At 44.9% G+C, this 18,293-nt stretch overlaps 1 protein-coding gene across 1 annotated transcript in view; it reads right to left on the bottom strand.

Annotated features, from left to right (window-relative positions):
- GCNA (germ cell nuclear acidic peptidase) overlaps positions 1-12,739 on the bottom strand; it is a 43,876-nt gene extending 31,137 nt beyond the window's left edge. The window contains exons 1-7 of the mRNA XM_083159225.1: positions 12,539-12,739; positions 12,314-12,458; positions 10,382-10,436; positions 9,675-9,721; positions 9,475-9,526; positions 8,832-8,911; positions 8,339-8,743 (exon numbers count right to left, since the gene is read on the bottom strand). Coding sequence (XP_083015351.1) covers positions 8,339-8,743; positions 8,832-8,911; positions 9,475-9,526; positions 9,675-9,721; positions 10,382-10,436; positions 12,314-12,458; positions 12,539-12,601 — 847 coding nt within the window. The 5' untranslated portion in view covers positions 12,602-12,739. The remainder of the gene's footprint in view (positions 1-8,338; positions 8,744-8,831; positions 8,912-9,474; positions 9,527-9,674; positions 9,722-10,381; positions 10,437-12,313; positions 12,459-12,538) is intronic.
- Between the last annotated feature and the right edge of the window lie 5,554 nt (positions 12,740-18,293).

Here is an 18,293-nt window from a genome sequence, read left to right as displayed (position 1 = left end):
ACACATCGATCTATTCCAAGATAGTACAGTGGGCTGAGGGGGAACTGATTATGGGAGGAGATTTTAATTGTGTACAGTCCCTGGGCCTAGATAGGTCCACGGGAACGGGAGGGGATGGGGTGAGAGACGATGCCGCCCATACCAATATACTAACCAATAATCTCAACCTATGTGACCCGTGGAGATGTCGATATCCGGTGTCTAGAGAATATTCATTCTACTCACACCCACATCACTCGTCATCCAGAATAGACTACTGGCTATTGTCTAAACCATTACTACATAAGGTTGTTGATGCTGGGATCAATCTCATAACGTTATCAGACCATGCCCCAGTGTGGTTCACATTGTCCCTCACAGATCCGATAACAACCACATATAACTGGAGGTTCCCCTCCTACCTAGTTAATTCCTCTGATTTCCACACACACCTGAAACATGCAATCACCATGTATCAGAAAGACAATACGGAGCATGAAAAAGATATCAACTTGTTTTGGGCAGCGGCTAAGCCGGTGATCAGGGGTCAAATTATAGAATATGTGGCCAGGAAGCGCAAAAATTTGAGAAGAGCCATAGAGGTATGTAGTACCAAGCTGTCGGAAGCCTATAATGCTATGCTATTACATGACACAGAAGAGAATCAGGTCTCATATCGAACGGCCAAACAAGCTTACGATGCCCTATGTACAGAAAGAGCACAGTTTACACATAATGCACAACGAAATAGATATTTTCGAGGTTGCAATAAGGCAGGGAAACTATTGGCAAACCTAATCCACACACATACAACCCCATCTCAGATTCTACAAATACAGTCCCCCAGGGGACCCCTCATAGACAACCCACAGGAAATACTAGACACCTTCCAGGACTTTTATAAACAGCTGTACTCAGCACCACCTGACAACCATACAGAAGGACTAGACTTCCTTAGATTGGCCGAATCACCTACACTTACCCCGGAGGAAAGGGAATCTTTGATGTCCCCTGTCACAGAATTAGAAATGTCACCCCTTATCAAATCCTTGACAAAAGGCAAATCCCCAGGTCCTGATGGATTAGGGGCGGAGTTCTACCAAATGGCCCACGATCAAATACTAACACATATCACCTCTCTTTTTAACTCCATGCTATTAGGGAACCCCCCACCAGACAGATTCACAGAAGCCAGGATTGTAGTATTCCCCAAACCGGGGAAAGACCCCCTAAAGGTGCAATCATACAGACCCATATCCCTGCTTAATCAAGACCTCAAACTTTTCACTAAGCTACTAGCTCAGAGATTACAACCCATACTGTCAAGGATTCTCCACCCGGCCCAAAACGGGTTCGTGAGAGGGCGAACCTCCGTACATAATGTAAGAACACTAATTGCCGCCATGCATAAATCGAGCCAACTCTCCTCTAAAGACACTATTATAGTCAGCTGTGATGCAGACAAGGCGTTCGATAGGGTTTCCTGGCCACATATTCTAAGAGTTCTACAAGCTCAACAGTTGGGGAGGGATTCATGAACGTATTCCGTATGCTTTACTCAGGCCCCACAGCACACATAATGGTAAATGGCCTCAATTCTATAAATTTTACATTATCAAGGGGAACACGCCAAGGCTGCCCGCTCTCGCCGCTACTTTTCAACTTAGCCCTAGACCCATTAATTAGGGTCTTCATGAAAGATGAGACCTGGAAGGGGATTCAAATCGGGGGACTGGACATTAAGGTGTCAGCATTTGCTGATGACTTGCTACTATACATAAGTAATCCAAAAGAGGCCATACCGAACTTACAACAGATCATGACAGACTTCCACAGGGTGTCCGGATTCCTAGTCAATTTTGACAAAACAGAGGCCCTAGCATTGTGTCCTGAAGCTATGCAGGGGTGGACATACGAATTCCCATTTCGATGGGCGCAGGAATACCTGACATACTTAGGTCTGAAATTTCCCAGACAGGTATCTGACATATACTCCACCAACTACTCACATTCCATCACCCAATTAAAAACAGATCTTGCAAGGTGGCAACACCTACCCCTCTCGTACCTGGGACGATGCCAACTATACAGAATGGTTTCGTTTCCTCGCCTCCTGTATCCGGTCCAGATGCTGCCTTACCTTATAAATAAACATGATATCATGCAAATCAACAGAGCACTCACTAAATTTATATGGGCAGGCAAACGCCCGAGAATTGCGCTATTCAAGCTACAGCAACCCCTGTCTCTTGGAGGTATTAACCTCCCTAATATTCAGGACTACGCACTAGCATCCAACGTGAGATATGCTCTGGACTGGATACAGGGGACCAACCACTTTGTGGATCGGGCGATAGACCAGGCATTCCTACCCAACTCCACACTAGTGGCGCACCTACACTCCCCAATAGGAACTATAGAAACGACCACAAAATCGAACCCTTTACTATATACGCCATACATAGCTTGGCGATCATGGAGACAAAGATCCAAACTGTGCGCCACTCGGACTTTGTTCTCAACCCTAACTGGTAATAAAGATTTTCAAGAGGGCATCCCAGATCAGATATATGAGAGATGGAGCAATCAGGGCCTTCAAATGATATACCAATTTCTCAGCTCAGATCATACCACCATACTTACGCTATCAAATTTAAAAGAAAAGTTCCCAAATATACACATCCCAATATTCGCATACTTCCAAGTCAGAAGTTATATCACCAAATTACTACCCACCCTACCGAAGGCCGAATTTACTAACACCCTCAACAACTTAATAATTACAAGCGAGGGAAGGTCAATTTCGACATCAGTACTATATGAATTCATCAGGAAGAAAAAAGACCTAACCACTAATACTACGGGCCTCTCCAAATGGCAGGACACATCGGCAGGACTGAACACCCTAGATGTAATAAGACTCACGGTCAAACTAAACAAGCAAATGGTGTCAGCATCGTACGCAGAAATGCAATACAAAATCCTACACAGGGCTTATTTCACCCCAAAGCTCAGACACATAACGGGAATAGCGGATAATTCAAATTGCTTTAAATGCTCCTCACCGGATGCAGAAATCACACACTGCCTTTGGTCCTGCACAGTAGTACAGACCTTTTGGGCCAAGATACAGGCATACATTACTGACACACTACACATCACATTCACGATAAGTATGAACTGGGCGCTATGGAATTACTACCCTCCCTCACTTAACCCAAAACTTGCACAGGGCACAAAACTGTTGCTAGCTAGAATAGCGACAGCGGCAAAAAAAACCATACTCTCCAAGTGGATACATCCAGAAGACATACCATTATCGTTATGTATGCCTAGATTGATTTATATGTACCAGATGGACTGGGTTGAATGTATGGGAGATGTAGAGACCAGATCGGAGAAATTTTTTGATATATGGCTACCTTATGTGGTAACACTACCAGCAAGCGAAAGGGATACCATAAGGAAAATTGTTCACTTATCCACTTGGTACAACATGGCTGCTTTAGCGGCGGGTAAACCACCCTTCTAGGATAGGTTTTGGCTAAACAAGTACGCCCACAACACACTCAAGAAGATGCACTCTGGTGAATCCTATATCGATGTTCACTCATGATATGCTGCTGTACAATGTGCCTATGCCGATGAAACTGTATGAATAACTACAATGCAATGTTTGTTATTTATTTCTGTTCAATTGTGAATAAAAATATTAAAAAAAAAAAAAAAAAAAAAAAAGAATCTAACCTCCCTCCCCCCCCCCCCCCAAACATTTACCTTATCTGTCATCTTATTCCATATTTCTATTACACACAGAAGAAGGTGTGAACGCCCCTTCCACTGATGCTACTTTAATACTTAACCCCCCCCTACTTGAACTAAACTAACTATCTAACTATATGTTCTTGCGGTTTGCAATATTTTGTGTTTACCCATCTCTCTTCACTTCTACCATACTCTATTCCCCCCTCTGTTATCACATCTACCCCCTTTTCTAGTTTCGCCTGGCGGGTGACAGACGGTTAATTAGAGGTCTAGGTACCTCTACTGTTATGTTCAAATATGGGCTCCGAGGTTTAGGAGCGCCACACCTCATCGATGAGCAAAATATCGATGACGAAATGTTTTATTATTTTTATGTTTGGAAGTCTAATCTTCAACTTTAATACCCCCCCCCCCTCCCCCCAATCCATCCTCTGAAATGTCAATATGGCACCATAACCTCCACTAACGTGCAAATTGCCAATACTTTAAATGCCTATTCTAAATCATTATACTCAGCCCCCATCTCCGATGAGTGTGCAGCCACACAATTCTGGGAACACCTTCCGACGCCACACTTGACGGCACCCATGTCCGATTCTCTTTGTAAAGATTTCTCACTAGACGAAATACTGAACACTATAGCCGGGCTCAAGCCGGGAAAAGCCCCAGGCCCAGACGGCTTGACGTCAGATAATTTCAAGCTCCTTGCACCACAAATCGCCCCCATATTAATGGACGTGTACAACTCTATTCTCCACTCAGACCAAGCCCCTCTTTACTTTAACACAGCCACAATCAAAGTACTCCCCAAACCAGGCCGTGATTTATCGGACCCAGGCTCCTACAGGCCTATATCCTTGCTAGACCTGGATTACAAAATCCTAACCAAGATCTTGGCCGATAGATTAAAACCAATGCTACCTGCTCTTGTGCACAAAGACCAAACTGGTTTTGTTGCGGGACACAACCCGGTAACGAACATCAGGAGGGTGCTGTCGGTACTGCAGCAGTCCCAGTGGGCCGTGTCGGGCCCCGCGCTGGCGATACTTTAGCTGGATGCGGAAAAGGCTTTTGACATGGTCCACTGGGATCACCTATATAATACCTTGCGTAAATTCTCTTTCCCCGAAAAATGTATCTCCATACTAAACACACTGTATAGCAACTCTGCATCTAGAATACACTGTAATGGGATGCTCTCGGATCCGTTCCCTATATTAAGAGGCACCAGGCAGGGGTGCCCTTTGTCACCACTCCTATTTGCCCTGGCCCTAGAGCCCTTGGCAATTGCCCTCAGACAGTCCCCGAGGTTTCAGGGAATTCAAATTGGATCTGTGGACCTGAGAGTATCCCTGTTCGCAGATGATATGTTTTTATTTCTCACTGCCCCACAACACTCACTTCCCGAAGCCTACCATATTATCCAACAATTTGGCACTTTCTCAGGCTATAAAATCAATATTCACAAATCAGAGCTGATGACATTGAGAGGATCACCCCCCTCTTTCCCAGATGATCAAAATCTCAGCTGCATAAAGATTCAAAAAAACCCAGATAAAATATCTAGGCATATACATACCAGTAACAAATGACCATCTATACTCCAGCAACTATGACCCCATTCTTCAAAACATAACCAAATCGCTGTCCACGTGGAAAGACTTGCCTCTGTCGCAGGACAGAAGTCATAAAATCCATGATTCTACCCAAACTGATGTTTTCAAATGCTTCCTGTCCCACTAAAGAATAAAGACATTCTCAAAATTAACTCCCTACTCTCACAGTTCCTTTGGAATGGCAAAAAAACAAAAATCGCACTACAAAAACTACACCTCCCAAGAACCTGGGAGGCCTCAATATCCCAAACCTAAAGCAATACTCGAGGTCACTCCTGTGTAGATTTGCTCTGGGCTGGCTACTAGAGAAAAGCGACTACTCGGACTTCCACGTGGACAGCGCTATGTTCTCCCCTTACTCCCCAGCCGCTCTCCTACATACACCTAAGACTCACATACCAACACACATTTACAAAAACCCTCTCTTCAAAGACATCCACACAGCCTGGTGCACGATCTCCACTGCTCTGGGCCACGACCCCCGCATATCCTGCTGGCTTCCCATTTGGGGAAATCCAATGTTCTCACCTGGTGTGGACAGCTCGATCTTCCACCGTCTACGAAACAAGGGCCTCAAAGCTATTTCACAGGTATTCGACCCCGGAGGCAGAATGTTGGCGGCCTCGGAGCTTCAAGATGGGTTCGGTCTCCCCGCAAACAGCTACTTCGCTATCTACCAACTACTACACTATGCCAAATCTCTTCCCAATATGATCACCCAAAGCCAAACACCAACGTGGCTAAATGTTTTAATCACGAAACTTCAAAACGGCAAATACAAAACCAAATTTTTATATCAAGCCTTGGCGGAACTGCCGGCTGAGGTCATATGGGAAAAGGTATCGCATAAATGGTCGCAAGATATTCAATTATCATACGACAAAACACTCCTCTATAAATATTATCACTCCACCATACGTATGCTGAAAGCCTCAATTCTTCAGGAGGTACATATCAAAACGCTTCACAGAGCTTATATCACCCAACAACAACGCAGCCACTATGTCCCAGAGGAATCGGAAAAATGCCCCAAATGCAAACACCAGTTGGCAAATTACCTCCATAACTTCTGGAACTGTAGGTATAACAAGAAATTTTGGTTTAAACTAATATATTTCATAAACCGGAACTTCCAAACAAAAGTTTCACTCCACCCGATCCCACTTCTTTTTGCAAATTTTGATCCATGGTCGCTCCCCCCTTCTCAGCTATACCTAATCCCCATCCTGACACTTATAGTGACGGTAGCTAAAAAAGTTATCTTAAATGCCTGGATCACCCCTCATGCACCCACTGTAACCGAGGTTGAGACTCTCCTCTTAAAATACATGTACTACGATTGATATGACACCCTTCGAAAAGCGAACTCATCCTCTTCACGCTTCTACACTGTCTGGGCACCATTCATAGACAGTCGTGACCCAGAACTAAGACAATATATATAAGATACTTGAGACTCGTAAAGACATTGCTGTTTGAATGAATGTTTAAAGTTTTCATATTGTTCTACAAGGCAGTACCCCCCCCCCCCTCACCCTCCCTAACCCTTTGATCCCTATATATAACACCATAAAAATATCTTCACCCCCCCCCCCCTGATATTATATGAAAAATGATGAGCCTAGCTACCCATGAATGTATATGCAGACACAGCATTCTTACCGATACCAGTGGTCAACAACTCTTAACCGGCATCTATAATACCGGTCTATAAAATCCCGGCCCAGCGGACCAAACGGCCTAGAGAGGCTTGGTATATAATAATACCACAGATAATAAGTCTTCAAAACTGTATAACATGTACCTGCTCTCATTGTGTCTGATACGTTCAAGAAGTTGTTCACTGTACACTGTTTAAATTTTATGTGCAATGGCTTTGAATAAACATATTTAAAAAAAAAAAAAAAACACCTCCTCATCCACCCACCCTTATTTTAATGGAGAAATATATTGCACTTCAACAAACTTAAATTTCGTGAAAACTGGAGTCCGACGTTTCGTAGACCCCTTTGTACCTTGACACCTTACAAGGTGTACCTTGACAAACGTCAAACACCAGTTTTCACTAAATTGTTCCCTCCCCCCCTCAAGACCACCGACTGCCTTTGTTTGATTTAGTGTTAATTCTAGCATTTGCTGTCTTTGAAAATCCATGCAGTTCCTCTTCCCTGTCTGGGGTGTCGCTGTCTGCTGTGGTGTTTCTAGCACAGGTCTGGTTACAGATCAGTGCTGATATACAAACCACTCTGTGCTAGAAGCACAACAGCAAACAGTGACACCCCAGGCAGGGAAGAATAACTGCATGGAGTTTTAAAGATAGTAGGTGCTAGAATGAACACTATGATTCCAGCCGTATTCTATTAATTAGCCCAGAAGGACACTGGGAGCAGTTGCCCACAGCAGGAGTGAGTGCCGGAATGATTACAGTATATATCTATCTATCTAGATCTCAAGCTAACTAGAGTAAGGGAATAGTGCATCTGTCTGCCTAGATGAGGGAGAATTATGGAATACTACGTAAAAAAATGTATTAAAATAGTAATAATAATAAATGTTTAATGTTGTAATATCAGAACATGCATACATGAAAACCAGTCTACATAGGGTTGTCAGCTTCCCAAAAATTGTGACTGAAATCAAACACGATAATATAAGTCATCAAAAATCTATTGCCAGTACTGTATGTGTAGACTTATGTACAACAAATAGAGGCAGATGGGATTTAGCATGAGCGGGATGTTACTGGAACTTATTACTGCTCATTTTATCTCAAACCTCTCAAAACATCATCTTAAAATGTTTTTATCTATAACCATCTATTTGCATACACACAAAAAAAAAAAAAAAATAGGAATAAAAGACTATGCAAGCAGCAGATTTCAGTCACAGGAACGTGCCAGTACTGTGCCAGTCTAAGAAATGCACATAGATTTCCTTTACTACAACATCAATATTTTTGGGGCTTTTAACAAGCTGACCTGTTACTGCAGTCTTCGGCCTGACTTTATTTGCGACTGAACCTGGCGTTTGAAGCTTTATCCGGTTTTTAATGCGATCCATTACAGATTGAAATTCCTCATCAGAGCTGCCAGGAATGCATAACTTCTGGTTATTTGTAGGTGGTCTCTCCACCGATTCCCGTCCACCTGAACACTTGGAACTTAACGGCTCTTGAGTATTTTCCTTGTCATTTTTACTCCTAGACTTTGGAATCTGGCCATTATCCTTCTTCAGATTTTTACTTGTTTTTTGTCTTTCCCGCCACGTACTTTTTACGACTATAGACTCATCATCACTGTCACTTACGAATACTGGGGAATCCCACTGAACCATGGCATGGATTTTTGGTGGGCTTGCAGACCCTGTATCAGAAATCTTCAATCCTAGAAGTAATGAATGATCATATTAAATATTAAACCCAATCAGACCTAGACTGCATTCAGAAAAAAGTACTAATTAAACCTCACTTACGATTTTTACTTTTGGTGCCTCTCCCACTTTTAGATAATTCTGAAACAAAGTCATCATCATCCGAATCAACAATGAATCCCCTGAAACCAGACCATAAAATATGTATCAGCGATTCAGAATCAAAGCATTGTGCCCTAAATAAAATATACTTTCATTACAATATTTGCCTTGGTTTTTAGTAGAACACAGACTACACTAAAATAACTAGATAGAATAAGTGATTAATACCCCTTTCAGACAGAAAACAAAATTGACGGGTGAAGCAGTTCCACCTGGTAATTTTGTGAATAACACAGGTCCTTTTTCTGTGTGAAAGGGCACACCCGTGTCGTAAATCCATGGAATTGACCAGGGTCGAGGACACGGGATTTATGACTCGGGTTGACCCTTTCACACAGAAGAAATACCCGTGTTATTCAGCAAATTACCGAAATTTATAGAAATTTTCAACCCGGTAATTTGTTCTTCTGTGTGAAGAGGGGTGGGCAGCTGCCGGTAAAATGACACGGCATTTGAAATTACGTGTTATATGTCGGGATTTTCAGACTTTTCTGTCTGAAAGGGGTATAAGTGTTACACATACATATATACATAGAATTTAACAAACGCAGAATCATAAATAATGTACACCCAATTCCATTACCTGTTGCTTTGTTTGTTTATCGCTGGTTTAGGGGTTTTTAGTTGTGTCAAATCTGTATTAAAAAGTAAAAACAAAAACACATTACTAAGGACTACAGCCCTATCTGCATAAGCAGTGGATACGGCATACAGTATAACTGTAGATTTCATCTATTATTTACATTTGTGTTTTGTCAGCAAGAAAAAAAATCTTTCACATACACTTTTCAAACTCTTCATCGCTGGAGTCAGAAACTATCATATTGGATCTAAAAGAAAAAAAAAAAAAAGAAAATCAAGGATCCAAATAAAAAAAAAATATATATAGCTAGATAGATAACAGGGTGGTACTCCATTCAAGATTGTAATACTCCAGGTCCATAAGGCAAACCCAATGCACACTTGCCCCCACGACATGGAAGAATACGGACCAGCTCTCAGATGAAGAAAACTTTTTTTATTCCATAGAAGTACAAGTGCAATACAGGGAGCAGCAGCTGTTTCCTACAGCGGTTCAACTGGTCTTGGACAGTTTTCTGGGATGAAAACTTTCCTCCTGAAATCCCAGGTCAAACCCGAGAAGTTTGAACCAGGATTTTTTCGGGTTTTCACTGCACTGTGTTCCTGGGTTTTTCCCCAGGGACAGTAGACAGTTTCTACTGAAGGAAAAACAGGGCAGTGGGCAGGGACCAGCAGGCATTGGTGGGCATCTGCAGGGAATTGTCAGCCTGCGGGTGGGCAACCAGCTATGCAATGGCCTGCCTCCCCTGCCCAAATCCGAGGTACGAGCCATTTCGTTAGCTCATTACATTGGTTTTACTGACTAAAAGCCCTGTTTGGTTCCCTGGTCATTTTACCTTGTACCTGTTTTCAATGACATACATATTTTATTTTACATGCACAAACAATTTTATACAAAGACAGGCTACCTTGGGGTATTCTGTATGAAGCTGAAAGGCTTATTTGACAGTGCACCAATGGGATCTTGAAGAAAAAAAAAGACAAAGTGTTAGCATCAGTGTTATGGAGATGCAAAGTATCAGGCACATGGGAGCACATGTATTAATCCCTTCAGTGGTACTCCCGAGACTTTTCCGGCCTGTGCTCCAGTACCCACACTGGTAAACCCGGAAAATTCTCGGGATTGCCACTGTCTGCGCTGCTTAGTGCCTGGCAGCGCCGCTGAGCTCAGCCGCTGCCTGGCCCCGCCTCCTCCCCCCCAGCTGTGTGCAGCGCTACCTTACTAACATCACACCATACACAGCCGGGGAGAGCCGTGCAACGGCCAATGTAGTAGTCCGTGGCATTGGTACATCTGATTAAGCCTTGAGGGGGACCATTTACTATTGAATATTGCAGTTAATTCAACCCCCCCCCCCCCCCCCAAAAAAAAAAAATTGTTTTCAGGGATTAGCAGCAAATATTAAGTATCCCATGTATGTATGTATGTATGTATGTATGTATGTATGTATGTATGTATGTATGTATGTATGTATGCATGCATGAAGGATAAACTGGATTGGCAGCACGGATGGTGTAATGGTTAGCATTACTACCTCACAGTGCTGAGGTCATGGGTTCGATTCCCACCATGGCTCTATCTGTGTGGAGTTTGTATTGTGCTTCCGTGGGTTTCTTCCGGGTACTCCGGTTTCCTCTCACAATCCAGAAATATACAGGTAGGTTAATTAGCTTCCAACAAAATGAACCCTATAATGTCTGTGTGTGTACATGTGGTAGGGAATATAGATTATAAGCTCTACTGGGGCAGGGACTAATGTGAATGTTCAAATATTCTCTGTAAAGTGCTGTGGAATATGTATGCGCTATATAAGAAACGGTTAATAAATAAATAAACTGCAGCAGGAATTCCTGCTGCAATCCCTCCTGTGCCGCTTACATCCCCCATAGATTTCTGGCCAGCATTGCATAGGGTCCTAGGGCTACCACCATTCTTAGATGGCGGTAGCCCATTGTAGACTATGGGCTACAGACAGCATTGCTGGTGGGGCAGTGCTGAACACATAAATACCTCCCAACTTTTTCATTGCCCGAAGCTGAACCCTCACGTAGCTGTGCCCCTGGCAAAAGGGGCATGTTGTATGTAAATGGGGATGAGACATATGCAAATTATGTCACACCCCCTTTTCGCTTTCTGCGTAGCTTAATAGATGCTGTGCACATGCACACTGTCTATTCCTTCATGTTAGGGGGACTCTAAACTGCCCCCCTCCACCACGGGACACTGCCGGCCCCAGACGGGGGGACGGGACCATCCCAAAAAAACAGAACTGTTGGGAGGTATGCACATATGAGAAGACCACTGCGGTGCAAATCACAGAGACGGGCTCCTTTTTTACATACTTTCAGCTGATAAAAATCACATAATGCAATGCAATGCAATACTGGGCAATAGATCCTTCCCAGATCGCATTGCAAATGCGATCCTATGGTAAAAAAGGGTGCCGGACAGGATCCCGACTGTCAAAACAAAGACGGCAGTCGGCTATTTTCCCTCGTGGGGGTCCACGACCCCCATAGAGGGAGAATAGAATAGGTGGCTCGCGGCACTCGCCATGCTGTCTGGGTCTGGCCAGTCGGGATCCCGACTGTCGGGATCCCGACTGTCGGACCCCTATACCACACCCGGTAAAGAGGGCCCTATTAAGAAAACGCGAGGGTGATAAAATGAGCAGTCAATCAGCTGTCATGTTATAGGCTGTGTTTTAAAGATGACAGTTGGGAGCTGATTGGCTGGATGTTTATCACCCTCACGTTTATCGTTTTGAAGGATTAATAATACATCTGCTCCCAGCCCAGGGAGAGACGCCAGCAGAAACGTCTGCACAGACTACTGATACCTGGTCCCCCAGCTCCATGTCCTGGACACGCATCTTCCTCGGAGTCGGTCAGGACTAGCTCCTGCACACACGGCGGCAGCGGACCATCGCAGTCAGGGCTCAGCGGCTCCCGGACCCTGGGAGGCTGCTTCTGGGATGACGGAGCCTGTAATGACAAATGACAATACCGCATTAACAGGCTATAGAGGTGCGAGTGACCCGCAGGCACAGAGGGCGGCTACTCACCGGCCTAGACCCGCCCAGCCGAGCAGAGATCCGTTCCAGTAGGCTCAGGGACTCCACAGCCATCACCGCGCCGCTCGGCACAGAAGCAATAAGTTCAAACTTCCCGCGGAACAATTGACAGAAGCTCACCTTCCGGGGGAGAGAAAGTAGCGGCGGAAGCGGAACTATTTCCGGGTCGTGGGGTCATGCATTAGGGCTGGCTCTATCTGCATAAGGGGATTGGCACACTGTAATGCACTGTGTAGTCATGTAGTGTGTAGTGTGAAAGGGTAGGTCCAGACACTCAGAGGCGCCGCCGCCGCCGACCAAGGAGAGCAGGGGGATCACAGAGCACCTATATACATGCATGTAATAATGTACGTACTGGGTGGAATGCCCGTGTATCAGAGTAAGCCATTAGTGTTAACCCTGCCCCCACTAATAGGAGTCCAGGGGTCCGGTTTAATACTGCACTGGTTTATGTCGATTCCCGGGCGCCGCAAGTCGCCCGATGCAATCAGCGCTGGCGATTCTAATGAGAACGATCCAGCACATATATCATAGTTGCCTACCCTCCTGCATTCTGCAGGAGACTCCCTGAAATAGCAGCAAGTTCCCTCTCTCCCTCACTAGTCTAGCAATCTCCCTCATTTCACTAGCCCACATTATACTGTTACATTTTTGGGGTAAAAAGGAATGAGAGATAGATATGTTTACATTGAATCATCAGCGCCATTTCCCAGCACTTTACCAAGTATAGTAGCTCTTAAGGCCCCCATACACTAGCCGATTTTGGTCAGATTTCGGCCAGATCAGTCGGATCTGGCCGAAATCGGACCAAAATCGGCTAGTTTTGATGTCCCCTCAGATCCGATGCGTGGTCCCGTGCGCATCGGATCTGCGTCGGGTGGTCGGACCTGCTGCACGTCCGACCACCCGACTTGGGACCTAGTGGGGCGGCGCGGCGGTGGAGGGAGCAGGGGGGCTGGGGACGCTGCGGGGGACACAGGCGGCATAGAGCCGGGAGCTGTCAGTACTGAATAAATAAAAAAAAAGCCCATACAATGAATGGGCGGCCTGTGATTGGCTGAGCGCTCTCTCAGCCAGTCAGCAATTGGCTGAGAGAGCGCTCAGCCAATCTGCCCATTCATTGTATAGGCTTTTTTTTCTAGCACTGACAGCTCCCGGCTCCCTCTGCCTGGCTCTATGCCGCCTGTGTCCCCCGCAGCGTCCCTAGCCCCCCCTGCTCCCACCAGCAGCCCTGCTCTGTAGCCCCCCCCCCCTGCTCCCCGGGTTTTTTACATGTGATAAATCGAGACGATTTATCACATGTAAAAAATGGCACATCAAGTGCCAATCTAATCAAGCTCCCCCGGGGAGCAGCCGGGGAAGGTCAGGGGTGACTAAGGACAAGTCGCCCTAGTGTATGGGGGCCTTTACTAACTGCTCTGGGGCTCATCTACATTTTGATGTAAGTAATTTTAAAAGATTTCTCTCAGATGTAGCAGTAAAAAACCCACGCTTCTAGGTGCCACGTTCACAATCTCTTTTCGCAATCTCTCCATATAAGGAACTAGACATGACTTTTAAGTGGAGCATGACATGCCCCTCAATGGGGCCCTGTGCAAAATTCTACTACCAACTATAATCTCCCTGAAACTAGTTTTCAAAAGTAGGCAAGTATGACATATGTGTATATGTCCTCTGCGAGTGCGCACCACCTCCCCCTTAGTGATCGTGGGGGATGGGATGTGGGAATGGACAGAGGAATCTAGGGATGGCCATCGATGGCTTTTAAAACAAGAACAATCGCCAGCCATCGATAGATCCCGTCATTGCTTAGCCGCACATGTGTGCAAAGTAATGGGGCAGGCAGCCCCACCAGGTGTGTGCATGCACAGTAGAAACTTAAACTAGATTATATAAAATTTCACGTTCTTCTAAGCATGCATGCACCTCCCGGCCGTGTCGCCGGGCGGACCATAGTCCGGTCCTCCGGGATCACTGAGAAGAAATTTAGAATCTCAGGTAGCCAGGGGGCAGCGACGCCAAGGAGGGAGGGATTGGCAGTGGGACCTTGAATGCAGTGGCATAACTATAAATTTTGCGGCCGCCGTGTTGCTCTACGGGGGAATTATGCAGCCTCATCTCTCCGAGGGAGGGAAGGGGCTGGCGGGAGACGCACCGCCGGCCGCCGAGTCGCTCCACGGGCACACAGGGGAGTTGCACACCCATTCTAGTACGCGCATGCCATTTAAATAAATACACACATACATACGTGGGCAGTTTGCATTTAAATAAATATACATTTGTGGCAGTTGGCATATAAATATATAAACATTGGTGGGCAGTGTTGGCGGTAACGTATACATTGCTGGTCTGTGCCAGCAATGCATAAATTAGTGCCAACACTGCCCACCAATGTTTATATATTTATATGCCCACTGCCACCAATGTACTGTATATATGGAACACTTGAAATTCAAGCCCAGCCCATTTCTAAAGAAAGATTTTCACCTCCTGAAAATCTCTTGCTCTTTGGGGAAAATAGCTCAGTGTGTACGCACTACTTTGGCAAAGTCTTTTGAAATGAAAATCTTCAAGTGTGTATGGGCCTTTAGACTACACACCATTGGGATTTATCTGTGAAATATGTAACAAGAGAAGTAGAAATGGCATGTAGACAAAATGTATTTTCTTTGGATCAGCTGAGCTGCCATGTTTCCAGTAAGAGGTCATGTTCTGCAGCTAGAGGGTGGCAAGTTCAGGGAATTTAAAGGGAACACAGCCTTGTGCAAATGGTAAAGACCATGTGGAACATTCTTCTATAATACTTTCAGAAGCCTATTTATTATATTTAGAAATTATATAGAAAGATATGTTATAAAAAATAGGCAAATAGTACTCACTTTTACAGATTCAAGAAGAGATAAAGGGCCAGATGTAGCAAGTTTCACAAAGTGATAAAATGGAGTTATATCCAGCCAATCAGATTCTACCTGTCATTTTTCAAACTCAGCCTGTAGCATGACATGTAGGAGCTGATTGGCTGGATGGATATCACTCCATTTTATCACTTTGTGTAGCTTGATACATCTGGCCCTATCAGTCTTCCAATCACATGCTTATCACACCCTCTGCATCTGCCCAAGTACGCTACTGATGATTAGCCGCATTGGCTAAAACAAGTCATCAAGCATGATGTATTCTTTCTTCAAAACTGAGACAATATCATTCAGTTGCCACAGCCAGAAATAAAGCTGTCTTTGACAGTATAAAGGGGTGTACACACAGAGCGATCCTTCTAAGCGATTTTAACTATAGTCAAAATTGCTTAGAAGGATCGTAAAGATTGCTGTTAATCTCCCTATAATATCGCCTAGTTATCAGGCAAGTTGTCAGGCAAGAATATTTTGACTAGATCGCTGGCTGTCTAGACAAAATCGCAGGTGTTCACTGCTGAGGGAGATATTTACTAGGCCAGCAGTTCTCAAACTGTGGGTCCCAACCTTATCTGCATGGGGTCACGACTCCATGTTGCTGACCATCAGGCTGATGACTTTTCTAAGCTCAGTCAGTGATTCAAGGAGTCTGATACATCTGTTGAATTGTCTGTTACTTCAGACTCCTCACATCATTTGGTGCCTCCACAATGCTGCCATGTATGTGCTGTCTGCTCAATACACATGTGATGTGATGGCCTTCTGCAGTCACTTGCTGGGGTCCTGTAATTATGTTTACTGTCTGATGGGGTCCCAGAGCAAAATAGTTTGAGAGCCCCTGCACTAGGCGATCTGCAATGAATACCAACCAAGTATGTTAATTCTAGTATAGTAAAAAAAACGCTGGTGCATTTAGTCAAAATCGCTGTTGTATCTAGTAAAATCGCTGTCAAAATCACTCCCTAGTAAAATTCTCTCCATGTGTACACCCCTTAAGTGTTTAGTGCAGTGGTTCCCAAACTGTGTGCCTAGGTACCCTGGGTTGGTGGACCAGGATCAATTTATATTATTTATGGTCAATGTACCAGGCAAAACCAGTGCTGGTGGCTGCCAATCATAATATATGTGGACAAACAGAAGCAAATCCTGTCCCTCACCACATAACTGACATATAAACACAATGCACTTCATTTAGGATTATTTTTTCTGAATTTCTCGATAAGAAGCATTTGACCTAGGGGTGCCTTGAAAATATTTTGATGCTCTAGGGTGCCGTGATTCAAAAAACTTTGGGAACCACTGGTTTAGTGCATGGAAAGACTATTAGTGATAAATGATTAGCTAATCGGCTGGATTAGTACACTTGATACGTCTCGTCAAGGACATATTGCATCAGCTCTACAGCCCAACTATTGTGATGTCAGTGCATCTACATGTGTGTATAGGCGACCCTCCAACTGCCTGGGCAGGCTAATTTAAACTCCTATCTAGTTGTGATGTCTGGCCCAACATATTGAGTGGCTGATAATTGTGTACAGATTACCTAATCCGTAGCTTCATTGGTACAGAGGCCAGACGGCAACTTTGCCTTTCTAGTGTACACCCAGCTTTAGGTGTAGTGTACTGTAGGCAGAATGCACTAAAACTTGCAGCTTCATCTGTACATATGTGATTATGAAAACTGTAGGCGGCTAAGTGGGGCCGTGGATGTTAGCTCATTGCTCGGCAGGGCAAGTCATCTAAAGTGCAATGAGCGTATTATTGCAATGTCTGGTGATAAAAATGGGATTTTATACTAAGAGAAAAGTGGATTTTGGTCTTACCTGGAAAATCCTTTTTTCTGAATCCATGGTGGACACTGGGACAGTGGGGTGTGGGTGGAGCTACAGCGACAGGCACCAAGGAGATTAAATTTCTTTGGGTGCAGCCCAGGCTCCTCCTCCTCCACGCCCCCCCTAGGCTTCAGTTGTTATAAAGCTAGCCCGGTAGGGACAGGAAGAGAAAGAGTAGAAACCATACATACTGAAGAGAATTCTTGCGATCAAGAAAAAAGGACAGAAAAAAACCCCTCTCATTGTCAGCCTTGTGCGTGAGGTGGGTGCCCAGTGTCCACCATGGATTCAGAAAAAAGGATTTTCCAGGTAAGACCAAAATCCACTTTTTTCTTTCATACTCATGGTGGACACTGGGACAGTGGGACGTCCCAAAGCTGTCCCCTCAAAGGGTGGGACGCACCTGAGCTGCACTGAGGACACGACGGCCAAAAGCAGAATCTGCTGTGGCAAACGTGTCGAATTGATAGAACTTTAGGAATGTGTGAGGCGAAGACCACGTAGCCGCTCGACACAATTGCTCTGCTGATGCCCCCTGACTGGCCGCCCAGGAGGATCCCACTGAACGAGTAGAGTGGGCCCTAATCGCAACCGGAACAGGCTTGTTTGCACTCAAATAAGCCTGCTTAATAGTTAGGCGCAGCCAGCGGGCCAGAGTCTGCTTCGAAGCCGGCCAACCACGCTTTGCCGGGTCATACAGCACGAACAGAGCTTCTGATTTGCGTAACTCTCTGGTACGACTGACATAAATCCGAAGAGCTCGAACTACATCAAGCGAGCATAACTCCGAGGAGTCCTCCGATGGAGAAAAGGCAGGAACAACAATATCCTGGTTTAAATGGAATCGTGTAACTACTTTAGGGAGAAAATCCTTCCGAGTCCTTAGAACAGCCCTATCCCTGTGAAAAATCAGGTAGGGTGAAACATGTGACAGTGCGGACAACTCCGACACACGTCGAGCAGAAGCAATTGCCAGCAAAAACAAAGTTTTCCAGGATAACC

Source organism: Crinia signifera, chromosome 9 (genome assembly GCF_055691185.1).
Source record: "Crinia signifera chromosome 9, ASM5569118v1, whole genome shotgun sequence".
Taxonomy (NCBI): Eukaryota; Metazoa; Chordata; class Amphibia; order Anura; family Myobatrachidae; genus Crinia; species Crinia signifera.
This window is presented reverse-complemented; position numbering and strand designations above follow the sequence as displayed.